At 40.6% G+C, this 15,725-nt stretch overlaps 1 protein-coding gene across 1 annotated transcript; it reads right to left on the bottom strand.

Moving 5' to 3' along the window:
• Window positions 1–5,741: 5,741 nt before the first annotated feature.
• On the bottom strand, window positions 5,742–8,084 carry LOC139810500 (proton-coupled amino acid transporter-like protein pathetic). The gene is made up of 3 exons (XM_071774102.1): window positions 7,917–8,084; window positions 7,299–7,539; window positions 5,742–6,950 (listed from the first exon to the last, which is right to left on the bottom strand). The coding sequence occupies exons 1-3, from the start codon at window positions 8,077–8,079 to the stop codon at window positions 6,944–6,946; spliced, it is 411 nt and encodes a 136-aa protein (XP_071630203.1). The 5' UTR covers window positions 8,080–8,084; the 3' UTR covers window positions 5,742–6,943.
• Between the last annotated feature and the right edge of the window lie 7,641 nt (window positions 8,085–15,725).

Here is a 15,725-nt window from a genome sequence, read left to right as displayed (position 1 = left end):
AAAAATGTTGTCTTTATACAGTAGCAAATATTAAAACAGGACTCATTAATTTTGTTTGCTACAAAATCGCTGCATTGTTACAATTATTCAATGATTCAACGACATTATCAGCCATTAATTTCTTTACGGACACTGGCATATGTGTATACGTCTAGTTTTACATTAGTTTTGAATTTTTAGAACAATGTAGCAAGTAGTAAATAAATATTCACTACATGATCAGAAAAAGAAGAAAGAAGTCCCGTTATACGATGACAGATATAATATTTATGTCACTTGGTACTAAATATCGTAATAGTACTAAAATACTTTTTACCTCTTAACTTTAAGAATTTGTCAAATATATCAATTTAATCTTTCATTATGGTTTACGTAACTTTTCGTCGGCAGAACGCATTTTTCACGATGCGTTCGACGAGCGTATGTGCGCAACGCGATCCGCGTATTCACTCCGTCAAGGTACTCCGCGGAGGAAAAAGAGGGGAAAAAAGAGAACATGGCTTACACGTAAACGCGTCGCCTTGTGTCGACATCGAAAATGCGTTTATGGTCTGGCAGCAGGCCGATAAGAAGCCCCATAAAACGAACGGCGTTCCATAAGTGTTCGCGGCGCAACTTCGACGGCTCCTTCGGCACTGCCGATGCCGGTCGTCCCGGTTGTATCTCGCATTTGTCACGTTTATCGACTTCGCGCCATGTACTCCGCACGGTTTCACCGTGACACAGTTCGACGCACGACAAACCCTATCCGCCCTCCGTCGCGGAATCGGAAAAGTGATACTTTCGAAGTGAGAAAGCTTTTTAACCCTTATCCAACAGCGACACCCGTTACGGTGATAACACCAATCTTGTATCGTCGTAAAGCTCTCGATAGAGTTAAACGAAGCAAGACAATATAATTAATCTTTCTCAAATGGTCACATTTCTACAAAATAAAGCCAGAACCAGAATTCTTCTGGAACAGATCGTATCTCTGGTGTAAGCGTTTCGTAAATTGGAAAGCAAAATATAAATGCTTGTTTTGTAAGTGTAGAAAATAAGCTAATTTGCATGAAAATTTTGAGAAAAAACGCTCTCTCTCTTTCTATTTTCTTTAGTAGAATTTATTAACAGAAGTATTATAACTTCATATACTTCTGAATATAGCAGAAACATGATATTTTTGGGAAAATCTGAGATTCAATTCCTTTTTTACTTACTTAACGCAATGATCACGATATCACTATTAATTATATTGTGTCTATATCATATATATAACTTATGTATTGTTACTAAAAATATTAAAGCCGTGAAAATATGAAGGCCGTAACAAATCTTTGGATATCTATAATAGATTAATAAAATAATTGGGAATATTTACTGGATGTCTGTACAGGATAGGTGCACTGGTGCTCTCGCGGAAAATTCTCCCCGGACAGTTCACGCCCGGCAAATCTCGCGCGAAACCGAATTGCTAATTCGCTCCGTGTCTTCTTGATTACGATACAGGTCCAGGGAAGCGGAAGGAAATGAAGGAAGAAAAAAAAATTTCTTCCCGTCGCGCTCTCTCCGCTCCGTAGCGCGCCCACCTCCGCGCGGCGGGATGGATGGATGGATGAATTCCATCGTTATCGAGTCGCACCCCCGTTTTACAAACGGAGCAAGCCTCACCCCGCCCGCAAAATCTCTCGGCCGAACGTGCATATTTCCATTTGACACGCCTCGGCGGGCGCCTGATTTTATTAAAAACCCCCGTAACCCGATTCCGCGCGCTCTCCCACGGGGAATGAAATGTTTCTTTCACACTCACTCGGTTTCCGCGAGGTGAGCGCGATCATTTTCGATGCCTCGATGATATATGGTATAAGCCGCATGATTTTCTCTAGATAGGAATGAGATACAGTCCTGGAGACCTTAAGCAAATATATGTTACAGAGAAACTTGAAGAACGAAACATAAATTAAAAAAAAAACTAACACACGTTTTTTCTTGGACGAAAAAACCCTATTGATTTTTTTGATTACTAACGGTTTTTAAAAACCTGAAGCGTTTTCTATATTAATTTTTATATAAACTTAGGTGAATAAAGAAAAACTAAATTTTTTCAAACTCGTTACATAAGTTTTCTAGACAAAATATTCAATTTACCAAAATATGAATTAATTAAATAAGAATTAATTTTGTTCTTTAGATAGTTACAACCCACAAAATCGGAATCTCAAAAGATTAAAGGTAATAATTTATTATTACAATGAAAACTTTACTAGTCATGTTGCTGTGACTACAGTTTGTTACTGACGTACTTGGCTTCTAATTACGAAACTAGATTCAACATTTTGACATATAAGTATTCCTTGGTTGCCGAAAATTTGGAATATATCTATCGAGGGAAAGACGAAGAGTAAGACGAAGGAGGAGAGGAGAAAGTCGGCATGGTAAACGAGGTCGAGTGTTGGCAGCGTATAATTTCGATGACAAGCAAAGGGGTGGTTATCTCTCGTTGCTTCTCACCCTCTTTGCCACGGACTGCGAGTGGTGAGCCACCCCCGCGTGATTGTATTAATTCAAGCCGTCCCCTCCGCCTCCTCCGGCTTCCCATTTACACCTCACTCTCCCTTCTGTTCTGCCTCTTCCTCGCGTCTCACCCTCCCTCTCTTCGGACCCCGTGTCGACGTCACCCCTCCCGAAGCACAACTTCCGGTGACAAACGAAGCGTGTCGGCGTCGCGTATAATGAAGCGCGCTCGTTCGTTTCCTCGGCGTTTTCTTGTTACCCGTTTTCGTGTCCCGCGCAAAGATGCCCGTGTCGGCGCCTAAATCTAAATTCCGACGATTCTGAGATTCGTGAAGGTATAATAATAGCGCTAAAAGACGAGTTCAGAATTTTAGAAAGCTGAAAAATAAAGAAAAATGTTTCCAACGTATCGTTGCAAAGTCATGGATAGTTAACACTGGTTGTGAATTGTATAGCGTGGAATTAATTATTATGTAGCAGGAAAATTAATTATTAAATTTCAGCAAATTATAGGTCTTGAAATATAAAGGAATAAAAAATAAAACTTTCTACAGTTTCTACGTTTGTGCTCCGATATTTGCGGAATCGGTTGCGAACACCAATGCATGATATTCGCCTGTCATTACACGAGGAAAGTATCGGCAGCTGTGTGTGTGTGTGTGTGGACAGATCGTGTCCATTGTCATTGGCGCAATATGCGTTATCTCGCCGGTGAGAGTGGATATCGTCTCGTAGAGGGGGAGGGAGTTACGGCTGGTGCACGTGCGGAGGGATGGTCGTCGGGCGCGTGAAGTGTTCGAAAAGACGGGAGTGGATGATCGTCGTTCGTGAAAGATCGAAGTAGAAGAGGTGGGTGGGAAAGGGGTACCAAGCCGTTTAGCGATATTTCACGGGGTTCTCGTTTCTCGTAAGGGTTTCCAGCGGCGCACGGTATTACTGGAGGCAGTCTTGCAGACTCGAGATAAGGGAAGCCCGGTTCTCCGTTTCCGACGGCGACTAAGGCGCTCGTTCCTCTTCTCCATCTTAGCCTCGCAACACGAGAGTGTGGAGGAAACCGGCGAAAGAGGAAAGCCGCGAGCAAACCCCTTCTGGTTGCTACGCAGTGTCCCTTTTCCTCCTTCCTCCTTCATCTCAGGTCCCCTTGCTCCCCCCCCCCCGTCACCGTAAACTCGGTTAATATCTGCTTATCCTGTCTTACCATCCGTCTTCTTAGACCGTTTCGCTTCCTACGCGGCTTCCTTCTATTCGTCGTGTTAGTTCCTGCGAAGTATCGCGAACTTGCCAACGTCGACGACGCGACGCCGCGGAATATCCGCGGAACGTGAAGACGCGCGCGTGTCTTCAAAGACACGCGGGTACACTTGGCTATTTGCAGGAATTTACTATACGCAATCGCAAAAACGTCCTAGGAATAATATTTCATTATAAATATAAAAGGAAATAACTAATTAGTGTAAGGACGGCCAATTTTCGAGCAATAAAAAGATGTTAGAAAATGAATCTAGAGCTAATGTTTATTAAATTAAAATAATTAGTTTACGTTTCGAGCCATACTTAGTATTCTTTAGAACGACAGAAATAATGTACACGACAATTCATATTATAAAGATAGAAACATATAAATTACAATCTATTGAAAAAAGAAGAGATAATAACATGGAGTTTACATTTGAAGTGATGGAATAAATAGTCAAAAAACAATGTTACAGTCAAACACAATAAGTGAAAAATAAGTTGTTAATTAAAAATAATATAAATAGCTATTACTTTAAATGTAAGTAATTTCTTATTTGTAGAAGGAAATAAATAATCTTTATAAAAAAATTATCCTTATAAAATTAAAAAGAATTTAAGAATTTCACATCAAAAATTTCTCTGTACAAAAGTAAAATTTTTGCTATTTATATGTATTTACTACAACTACGAATACGTTCTAAATCTGATTTTTACCATTATAGGTATAACGAAAAGTCAAATAAATATATAAGAAAATAAATAATCTTTGGAAGAAAAAATCTAAAAATCTGAGAAATACTGAGAAATTTTTTTGTATATAAAATCACGAAGTATCAAGTTTTTATTATTTACTTGTATTTGCTATATGCAACCACAAATACGTATTAAAATAATAATATGAATAATGTTTCATTATAAATATAAAGAAAAATAAATAACTATATAAATAAAAAAATCTAAAGATCTCATATCAGTCATTATTGAAATTTCTCAAGACTATTTTGATAAAGATTGCAAAGTTTGATATTTGGAGATTTTGATATTCGTACGTGTACAATTTTGTACAATAAGTAGAAATTTTAAAATCCTCCATAATCGCCATCATATTCTCTTTGAGAATTAATAATTAAAGAGGAAGATTTTTTGAGATTTCTATCTATTGTACAAAATCATATCTCTAAGTATTAAATTTATCTTTATCTATTATCAGTTTGCAAAAAGATCTGATTATATATTGCAATGGAAAGATTCTTAATAACTATGTCATTTTTTGTATGTTTTTTTTTTCATAGCAAAATAAAGTTTTAATATCAGTCTTTTAATATCGAGATATATATGCCTTCAGCATCCTCCCTGATAATGAGGGAGTTAATAATTATCTGCTTTTGTAAAAAATATACTTTCTCCGCTAGCAAAACGGAGGAAACTTGGAATGAGGCGCTCAACGGCGATCCTGCCTCTCTCGGTTTAGCAATTAGCTGTTGTTTAAGTGCACGTGCGCTCGTGTGGTCGGTTAATCTCCGCAATTCCGCGCGGGGACTTCGTTTCGTTCCAATTAGAAAGGAAAATCTCAGTAACGATTTCTCGGTTGGTCGGTCGTTACTTATTTCTAAAAGGGACACGCACGTGTTCGTTCAATTTCGCCCCGGTACTTCCACGTACTTTCGCGATCGCTATTGCATGTTTCAACAGGTGTAACAATTCATACAAATACGTATGCCGGGTGTTCCTAAACGACCGGATAATATTTCATGTTCTTTGATGGATTTACGATCGATCCTTCCTAGGAAGAATGCTAAGTGATTGTCATTGGAAACGAGTTTTTAATATTTGAAGCTTGTTATCAATACCAATGGAATAAAAATATTTATTATTTACTATACCTATTATTTCTATTATTTATTAATTTACACGCGGTGTTTTTAATTTATTTTGCATACCACATAAGTTAAAAAATCTACGCATCTTGTGGATACTATTTTAATATATTAAGCACATACATAATTCACGGTATAAGATAATCGATCTTCATACAATATATTTTTAGGCGTGTCGCAAGATAATAAGTTCTGGAATAATTTGTTTGGATACTTGGAATTATTTCGGTGAATTTATAGTGTTCGGCGATCGGCGTGCGGCGCTTTCGCGATTCGCGCAATACTTTGAGCATCGCGGCATTCTTGGCAACTCATCGATATAATTATTAAACGGAACGTTTTCTCTCGGGGGCTGGCCGGCGAGGGTAGCACGGCGAGGGAAGCCGACGACGGGTTCGGTGAAGTCCCACACCACACCCGGTGTATCCTCCGGTAATGAACGCAGCCACCTTGAACTGGCAAACGGATGAGCGGCCAGGCATAGGGAGTCTGTAAGAGCGAATCTGAGAGAGAGAAAGAGAGGACGGTCTCCCCGAAGAGTGACGGGGGACACGGTAGGTTAGGACGTAGGGGAGAGTGGCGGCGGGGGAAGCGGTAGCCACTAAAAGGGGTTGTCCTCTATGTGATGAAAGCACCCTTCCGTGTCCCGCTGAGACTCTCTCTTCGCGCCGTCACCGCCGCCGCCGCCACTGCCCATGCCGCCACCGCCTCTGCTTTGGTTCCTTTTCCTATGGCTAGAGAGAGAAAGAGAATGCCCTTGTCCTCTTTCTCTTTCTTTCTCTCTCTCTCTCTCTCGTCGTTTGCGCAACGTCGTCCCCCTGGCCTTCACGTGCACCCACACGACTGTACATTCGCCGTGTCGATACGTGTCTGCCAGTTTCCACGTGTCTCTGCCTCTCTCTCCCTTCCTCTCTCTTTATCATCATGTGTCCCACGTGTGTGTGCGTGATAAGCCCAGCAGCAGCAGCAGCAGCCATTGACGCCTCGGTGATCTGACGCGATTATACGTCGCGCTTCTCTCGCCGTATTCCCTCTTTTCTCTCTCCTTTTTTCTGGCTCTCTTCGCTTTTTGTCCCTCACGAGCTTCACGCCTTTTTCGCGGTTTTTCCAGCCGCCTCGCCGCCGTCGTCGTTGTCGCCACCGCCGTGCCACCACTGCCGTCGCCGCCACCGCAGCTGCCGTGATTAGGCTGAATCGCGCGTAAACGATGACGGCTTTAGAGCTGTACTCGAAGACAAAAATGGAAAATGCCACGAGGCATACCGACGGTATTTTCATCGGGCTGCGGACTACGAACAGAGACTAGATTAAGATAACACCGTCGTCGCGCTCCGGCTTCAATCCCTGAAAAGAATAAAAAGTTTATCATCTCGTCGGTCTTTGTATTGACGTAAATGCGAATATTTCCAACCGTATTCATGATCAAGATTCTAGATGAGTTTGAAAGCATTATTCGACAAGCGGAAAAGCTATTTTAGTTTTTAGTCTGTCATCTTTAGTGTAATAAATTAAGAAAACCACATAAAGACCGGTAAAAAAACAGATATAGAAATAAAAACCGCAATATACGCATTAATCACATTAGTTCTTGTTGCAATATAAAATTCGAATCAAACACACATCCTATTCCTTCGATGTATAAATCGAGAAGTATAACTTATTAAAGTATTATTTAATAATGATGCTCCATACCCGTATCTAAAATACTTGACGATTAAGATGAAATTAGTCGTTACAGCACACAAGGCTGCGATGAAAGCGATGGAAAACATAGAGCCGCCTAGAATCAGTCTCCATTTAAACTTGCCGTAATCTCCGTGATGCACGAGAATGTACAAGGTAACCGGGATCAACGTGGCCAATGTAGATATACATATAGCGCCGACCAAACCGGTAAACAGATCGAGCTTCGGGATCGCCGCTGCCAGAATACCTGCAAAATACAGTGATCCCGCTTTATCTCGGAAAATTTCCGTTCGCCGAGCAACAACGATATACGCGTATCGATTAACGTAATTAGAGCAAATTAAAGCAAGTAACGCAGCTAGCAACGTTGTAGTAACTCTGGAGTGATCCGATCAAACGAGACTTGGACAAAATTGAGCATCTACATCGAATTCCGCGAAAGTGGATTCCTGAACTTTAGTAATATCTGGGTCCAAAGCGGACTGTAATCGGATGGATTGATCGATTCCACGAAGTTGGATTCAATTCGCCGCGCACCATCGAGCTCGGCCGAGTTTACCTTCAAGTTAACGAGGGAGAGCGGAACAACGCGCGAAAGAGGTTTGAAGAGAAATTGTTGTTTACACGTAACGATGGTGATGCCAAAACGGATGATCAGATCCCACAGGAACGGTGTTCCTTTACAGGTGCCATCTTCGATGGCCGGAATGGCATAGCCGTCCTTCAGAATTCTAATGGGCATGTAACATTGCAACCCATACGTGAAGTATATTGCCAGCGCTTGCATTATCAGTGCCGCTATCGTCGGTCTAAATAGCCGATGAAACATGAGACACGTATTAGTGCAGAAAGTATTTCAAAAGTAACGAACTTTGTAGTCATATTTCTTAAACCCTTTGACCATCAATGATAGAAAAATCCGCACATTCAAGAAAAGATACTTTTAATGAAGCAATTAGAACAGGGCCCTAAATCTTTATGTTTTTGGGTTATTGTAGTTGATGTAATCACATTACCCGTCGTGCGTCTCATGATTACGGATAAAATTGCCAAGCGCATCGGGTCCCCACTTCAAGTAACCAATAGATCCGACGAGAATGTGTATCAAGACCAAAAATGCCATGCCCCAGTTCAGTATTCCGCACGGTTTAACATAATCCCCAGGTTTTTTCATACTATGTTCTATCGCTAGTATCTGAAAGATGCAAACATAGTAATTCGAAGCGTTATTATCGAATGACATGCGTCATTATTGAAAACAAAACCGTACGAAACGATTTTAATAAAATAGAATTAAAATAAATAAATTATAGAAAAATAAAAATAAAATAAAAACAAATTAATTATAGAAAATAGGAACTGACTTGATTTATTAGAGATTAAAGACTCACCACTCCCGGCGAACACATACTGAAGAAAACCATGCCGATAAACTTCGGATACATGCTTATGTTCGGCCCGATCGTGTTCCATTTGTCGCTGATTCCGTCTTTCAAAGCGTACACGACTCCAATAAGCCCGGCGGCCAAGAGCAAAATGTTTCCGGCAATAGAAATCGGCGCGATGTCCGATAGATTCTTCAACATATTCATTACAAAAAGAAGTGGAAATATCATGAGCGCGTAGTAGCCTTGACCGATGACTTTTTCACTGTCCACGCCTTCTTGGATTATGCCGGAAATGAACACGACGTAAACCGAACCGATCCCGATGTAACACGCTAACATCGTGATATCGACGATGAGTCTACAAGCAAATGGAAACTCAAATTGCCCTGTCTCTCTAATACATTTAATACACTTACAATTAGCGTATTGTATTCATCTCTTCGTAGTAAAATACCGTAGTGTATTTCCATTAAATTTAATAATTATATCTACAATTATATCTTGCCGTGTTTTAGTGTAAAGTATCGCATTGATATCATACAATACGCATTTTGCCGTGCTATAAAGGTATCCAGCGTGAAATAACGCGATTACTGATATTACGAACGTTGCAGCGCGCGGAGAGAGCCACGGTTTTCGCACATCCGTGGTTAAAGTGGCGACTACCACCTCTTCATACACCAAGACGGGTTTCCTCAGACGAATACACATCATGTGGTGAATTCTAACGAGTAACTGAAGAGACCCGGTTATCAGTAGACCCATAAACGCCGTACCGACAATCCCGATAAAGAGTCCGACGCAAGCAAACGCGTTCGGCATGGCGAAGAGACCCGTTCCGGCCGCACTTTTTATCAAGTTTGCGAGAGTTCCAAAGTCTCTGCAAAAACAAGAAATAAATCTCGTAATGATAAACAAAATAATATGAGTAAATGCGAAATAATAGGTAGAGGGCGAAGAGAGAATTAAGGGATGTAATTATAAAATCTATTCTATTCTTATCTTTCTTATTATTATTCTTTTTTATGTTTTCTATCTATCTATTTCTATTAATTCGTCTCAACAGTAGATTAATTATATTCGAATTATCTCTTTTTTATTTATTTATTTTTTAATATAATTGAATACATTTGGATCAATGCTTTTTTTCTAAATAAATAAGCACTTCCTGAATTCAATTATGATTTGAAAAAAGTCAATCCTTTTGTCCTCACAACTTTTGTTACTTATAATAATTTTATAAAGCTAAACGGGATTAAATCATGTCTATTTATTTTTGAAGAGATTAAAGGAAGGATTAAAAAGATCAGTGAGATATGTACTTCTCAAGAAAAAGGTACATAAAGGTCAAGTGATTTTACAGAAGAGCACTTCAAAAGTTTTAATGCTATTTGGCGCCACAACTTCACATTCCTTGCATTGATTTATCCTCTTTCTCTTTGTCTATTTCAAATCGAGTTTACAGGTAGAAGCTGTTATCAGGTAACAAATTAAATGAAAATTGTTTATTTGCTTCAAGTCACGAGAGAACCGTGCATAACCCTATTTTTTAGACACTTAAACATATCAAAAAATTATTTTATGTAGTTTAAAATGTACAGGAAACAATCTACTTTGTAGAAATTTTAAATTATATTTTAATAAATTCAAAAGATGCATATTTCGTAAAAAATAACATTTATATTCTATAAATATAATTAATGTTGAAATAATAGTCTAAAGTAATAAACGCACGCGAATTTTATAGATATAATTCAATTATATTATATATATAATATTTTATCAAGATGTAGATCTAATAGTAAAAATTTCATTTTGACATCGTCAAAGAGAAGCAAATTAGATGCAGCATTCAATGTGTTAATACACATTAAAATTAAACAAATAGTTTGAGAAAAACAAACATACGACACTGGTTTGTAAGTGACACGATGCAAGTGAGGATTATAGACTTCCTCAGTGGTAGGCTCGCTCGGTTGTTCTTCAGCTTTTGGGTTATCCCTAAGTTATAGAAACGTCATATTAAAAGCAATTCAAGTATTTTATAATCAATGTTAATAAAGATTCTAATTGCAACTATATTTTTTGAAACTTTCCAGCTGTAATTGCCAGTTTGTGATACTATATTTTTATTAGGATTATACGCGAGATTATATATGAGTATACTTTTATTGCAAGTTATACTTTATATTTATTTGCAACCGATATAATATTTTCTGGTGTTTCTTCATATTTTTCAACCATATTAATAGATAAAGACATAATGTCATTGCGAGTCAATCATGCGATTCAAGTCAATAACGAACCAGCAGCTAGTCCCCAAATGTTACGAGATCTGTTCCTAGCTCGTTAATTCTATAAATCGGACCGCGACAGAGCTGCAATGCGTTTTGAAAGGAACTCGGAAGATCTACTTACATCTCAATCTGTCAGTCTGCACAAAAATAGGCTGTTGTGGAAACACGATTTCTTAATACGAATACCGCCTGATCGCACGTCAATCCGTTACGATCGAATCGCTGACGCGGCCCAAGGAAAGAATGTCTCTCTCGCGTCGCAATCTTCCACGGTACGTCGACTCGTGACAGCCGTCGGCTCTCACGGCTGATTACGGCCGATTAGCCGACATTAGCATGGATTTCTCGCGCAACTAATTTTCACGGGGAGAGAACGCGCGAGCCGGGGATGGATGTGCCCGGCCGCGGTCGGGCGCCGGTATTGTGATCCTCTCGCTCGGCTGGACCGAGCTGACCGACTTAGCGCGCGCGAACGCGAGAGCTCAGTTACGGAGCTTTCCCGTGAGGGATTTAACGCCCCGCGGATCCTCACGGATTGGATAAAGGGGATCATGAACGACGTCCGCCGCTCGTGGGCTTTAACCGTGAATCCTCGCGGTTAAGGCCAACGACAAACCGCTTTCTTCTCCTCGCCCCTTCAGAGATGAAACTTTCTTGTGTCAGCAGCGTTCCGCCGGATCTGGCCGGATCCTCCCTCAGATATTTCTTTCGTCGATGTCTTTGGGTCGATCTCGCTCTTAGGGATGTACATAGAACGAGATCTGTCGGGCGAGTTAACGCGCAGATTGCTCGTGAAAAGCTGGTGCGCGAGATGTAACTAACTTAAAATTTTTTATACGTGTATTTTATTTTATACTTCTTCTAATATAAGGCGCGTTACAAATATTGTAATTTTATTTATTTTATAATAAATTTTATATTAAAGTGACTAAAGTAAATTTGAATTTACGTGTAAAAGATTCAAAGAATATTATTTAATAATGTAACTTAATTGCTAAATCAAAATTTTTTTCTCTCTCATTCCATCTTTATTTTTAAAATTTTTTTATGTATTCTGTTAAAAAAGCCCCTGATGCCCCCTTAGTATTCTTCATAATGAAGTAAACGTCGGAATAGTTTTTCGTAAATATGTCAATGCTCGTCTCTTAGCAATATCATATGTGATATTTACAGCGTATGGGATATATCTGATATTAGGAGTCTAATAAAAAAATAAAAATCTTGTTGTTTTCCCTCAAATTTAAATCCTACCAAAACTGAAATTAGATTGAAACCGTTCCAAATTAGAAAGAAGCGGTTTTTGAGGAGGTTAATGGATCTCCGGTCTCCGGCGCGTTACGAGGTGGGTATATCGACCGGGGTGCGGCGGAGGGACGGTGCCGAAGGTAAAAACGTGAAAAGGGACGATAATATCGGGGACGTCCCGCGGTTCTCGACTGTGACTAAATCCGCGGTGCCCATGCAGTGTTTACACTCGAGATGATGCCTCCTAATGCTAATACGTCGCCTGGGCGCGATGCAATACGCGGCCGTATAGCCCCCGGGTCTCCCGGTTTCTTAATGCTCAATCGCAATCCAATGAAAAGTGTATGAATGGCAAGCGATTATCAAGTCGAGCGGGCGCCCTCAATGTGTCCGTCGAGGCGTCCGCGGTAACCCCGCTGCGTTAACCGACGTCGAAGCCGAGCCAAATGGTACGAATCGCCCTCTTCTGTCTCCCTCTCACGGAGAGACCCTCCCTTCTTCTTTTCCCTGCGTCGCGTCCCGGTTCTTCTCCTTTTTTTCTCTTTTCTCCGCTCGATGGACCGGTTAGCGACCCCGTAAACTCCCGTGGAACAAATTTGGAAACGCGACGCAGCACGTGGCTGGGTATCGCTGGGCGCATTCGTTGTTATTAATCGAGTCAAAGGGCAACTGCCGCGGTAATTAGCCGCGATAATGTACATTGCACAATAAACGGCGGCGCGGGCGGTTAATAGCAAAAGAAGATTGGAGACTACGGCAGATAAATGCCTCGGCACCTCTTGAACCTTTTAATGTCTAATGTACGTTAAGATCGATGAGAATCATTGCAATGATAAATGTGGCAACGCAATATTTCTTAATGATAAAATTAATCGATTTAAAATATAACAATATGATATACTTTGTAGCTATAGCATGGAGCAAACTATGGAAATCGCGTCGGACGATATCGTGTTATATTTCATTATAATTATAATTATAATTGCTCGATTATAATTACCGTTCGATAGTGGAACGTTGCCGGAGAGAGGGAGGGGGGCGACGGGGGATTTCTTTCTTGTATCGATAATTAGCTGCCGATGGTTTTCCATGAAATATCGATAATCGTGTGTACCACTAACGAGTGCGATTTCCAATGCGGCAAAAGAGGTACCGGATATGCAGAGAGGGAGGCAACAATTGGACAGATCTAACATGTCTGACGCGAGCTTTTTCCGCATTGTTGCCGGCGGCGAGCGCGATGCGCAAAAAGCCTTTTTGTTGGCGTGTACGTCGAAAATGTGACGTTATTTATCGGAGAAACGTTCGATTAGATTCGGAGCAAACGGGTGCGGTACAAACGGCGTGGCGGGGCGAAGCAGTTTCATGCGGCGGGACGGCTCGCGGGCTCGTTGCGCGTTCGAAAAATTATTCGAGGATTTTGCCGCTGACGTTTTTGCGTTTCGCTCAGCCCCCGCGGGGACGACGTGTGTGCGCACCGGCCACGAAGAGAAGAGTATAACCTGGACCACGGTACTGCCCGTTGCAGCCGCCCCGATGGCATTCCACCGACCGATTTTGTTTGCCGACACGCCGTTTGCCCCGCGCGCCGTGCCGCGCACTGAAGGATCGTTTTTCGGAGTCACTGATTCGCGTCATATCCGGGGTTCGAGAGCCGAGAGCCTGGGCACCTCCCGCAGGGGGTACCTCGAGATTCTGCACGTGCCGCGATGAGATATCCGTCCGATCGAAAGTGCATCGCTGACCGATGCTGATATTCTCCGACGGGATGTTTGTGTTCAAGCTATTAGCTAGTAGACATCTAGAAGCGACATCAGTCTTTTCGAATTAATATGTCGAAGAAATGAAACGAGTGTTTCTCGGATAATCTCTAAATCTCATAGAGCAGTTTTGCTACTAATATATTAGAGTAATTGATAGTTACTCCAAAAGAGAGGGTTATTGTCACTCTAAATGCGGGCAATTATAAGGTAGGAGTGAATTTTCCACTAAAATTTTTAGAGCGGCTATTCCATCGGAGTGATATGATCTCACTCTAAAGCTAGTGAATCACGAGTCACTAAAGATCGACTGATAAATAACTTTAACAGAGTGAAATTTTTCATTTATAATTGTAGAGTGAAATAATTCACTCCTATGGACGCTAATCTACTGCACTCGAAAAGAGTGCCCTTTCACTCAAATAGAGTGCGATTTCATTCCAACTTATAGAGCGCAATTTTACTCTTTCTTAGAGTGGCAAATCACTCGAAGTGCACAGGCTCAATTTTCACTTTTATTCGTTTTAAGTGATATTTCACTCTTCGACTTTAAGAGGGAACAGAGTTCCAGGTTTAAAGATTAGAAAAATTATTCAAGTTTTCTGTTGATGAGTTCAACAGCGTGGATTTACAAGATGTCATTATGGAAACTTTTTGTTGTTGATTTAACAAAAGTCGCGCACTGCCAATCCAAGTGTGTTATTTAACTGACACATTTGACTGAAGCTCTTTTTACATGTCTTTTCATGTGTTAAATTACGTCATTTAACATGTTTAATCGTATTAAATTAAAAGTTAATACGTGTTAAATGACGTGATTTAAAACGGCAAGAAATGTGTAAGGAGAGTTTCAGTTAAAATAACACATTTGGATTTGCAGCGTGAATAATTATCGAATGTGCTCTGTGGTGTGCATATCCCGATGATTTTTATCTTTCTTATTAACGCGCATCTTATAAATCTATCGTGAAATCATTTACGAAAGATTATTTATCCGATTTATGGACTTTCTCATTTATTTTCTAGCGATTTTATTGCTATAAGTCAGTTGGCCAATGTTTAACAAAGTAAGCCCTTCTTTCATTTCTTTTATCCCGATTTAGTTTTGAGTATGCTCGTTAGCACGAATACGGTCATTCGGGATAAAGAAAATGGGTGTTGCTGAGACGCGCGCGAAACAAGAACTGGCGCAGCGTCTAACACGTGCGAGAGAGTTATATAGATCGCGTCAGATGTACCGGCCGATCCTTCTATTGAACGCGTTTCAGAGTCGGACCGATCGGGGACACCCATCGAGCTCATATTCTGGAATAATTTAATGATTGTACACTCCGACTCCGGCATTGCTCCGGCGTTGCCTGTCGCCGCGGGCCGATGCTGGTTAAACGCTTCACAATTAAACACGAAATCCCGGGGTATCGGTGCACGCCGCGCCGCGCGCCGGAATAACTGTCGGGAAAGTTCTAGCAACGATCTCGCCGTCGAATTTTTTAACGTGTTTAAAATGAGCCTCTGAGACACGAGTGATATGCTAAACGAGCTCGACTTTTCTGCGCGATGGAGTTCTATCGTGAACGATTTGATGCTTTGGTACTTGGTATATAAAATTTTGGAAATATATAGAAAAAAGAAGAAAGAGAGAAAAAGAAAGAAAGAAGTTAAAGATGTTGAGTAGCCGAGTTGAGGATGGAGTTGGAATAAGAAAACATCAAATCTTGTATACCAAAGCGAAGTAAAAGAAAT

The sequence above is a fragment of the Temnothorax longispinosus genome, chromosome 3, assembly GCF_030848805.1.
Source record: "Temnothorax longispinosus isolate EJ_2023e chromosome 3, Tlon_JGU_v1, whole genome shotgun sequence".
Lineage (NCBI taxonomy): Eukaryota > Metazoa > Arthropoda > Insecta > Hymenoptera > Formicidae > Temnothorax > Temnothorax longispinosus.
Note: the sequence above shows the minus strand (reverse complement) of the source record. Positions and strands in the feature narration are given on the sequence as shown.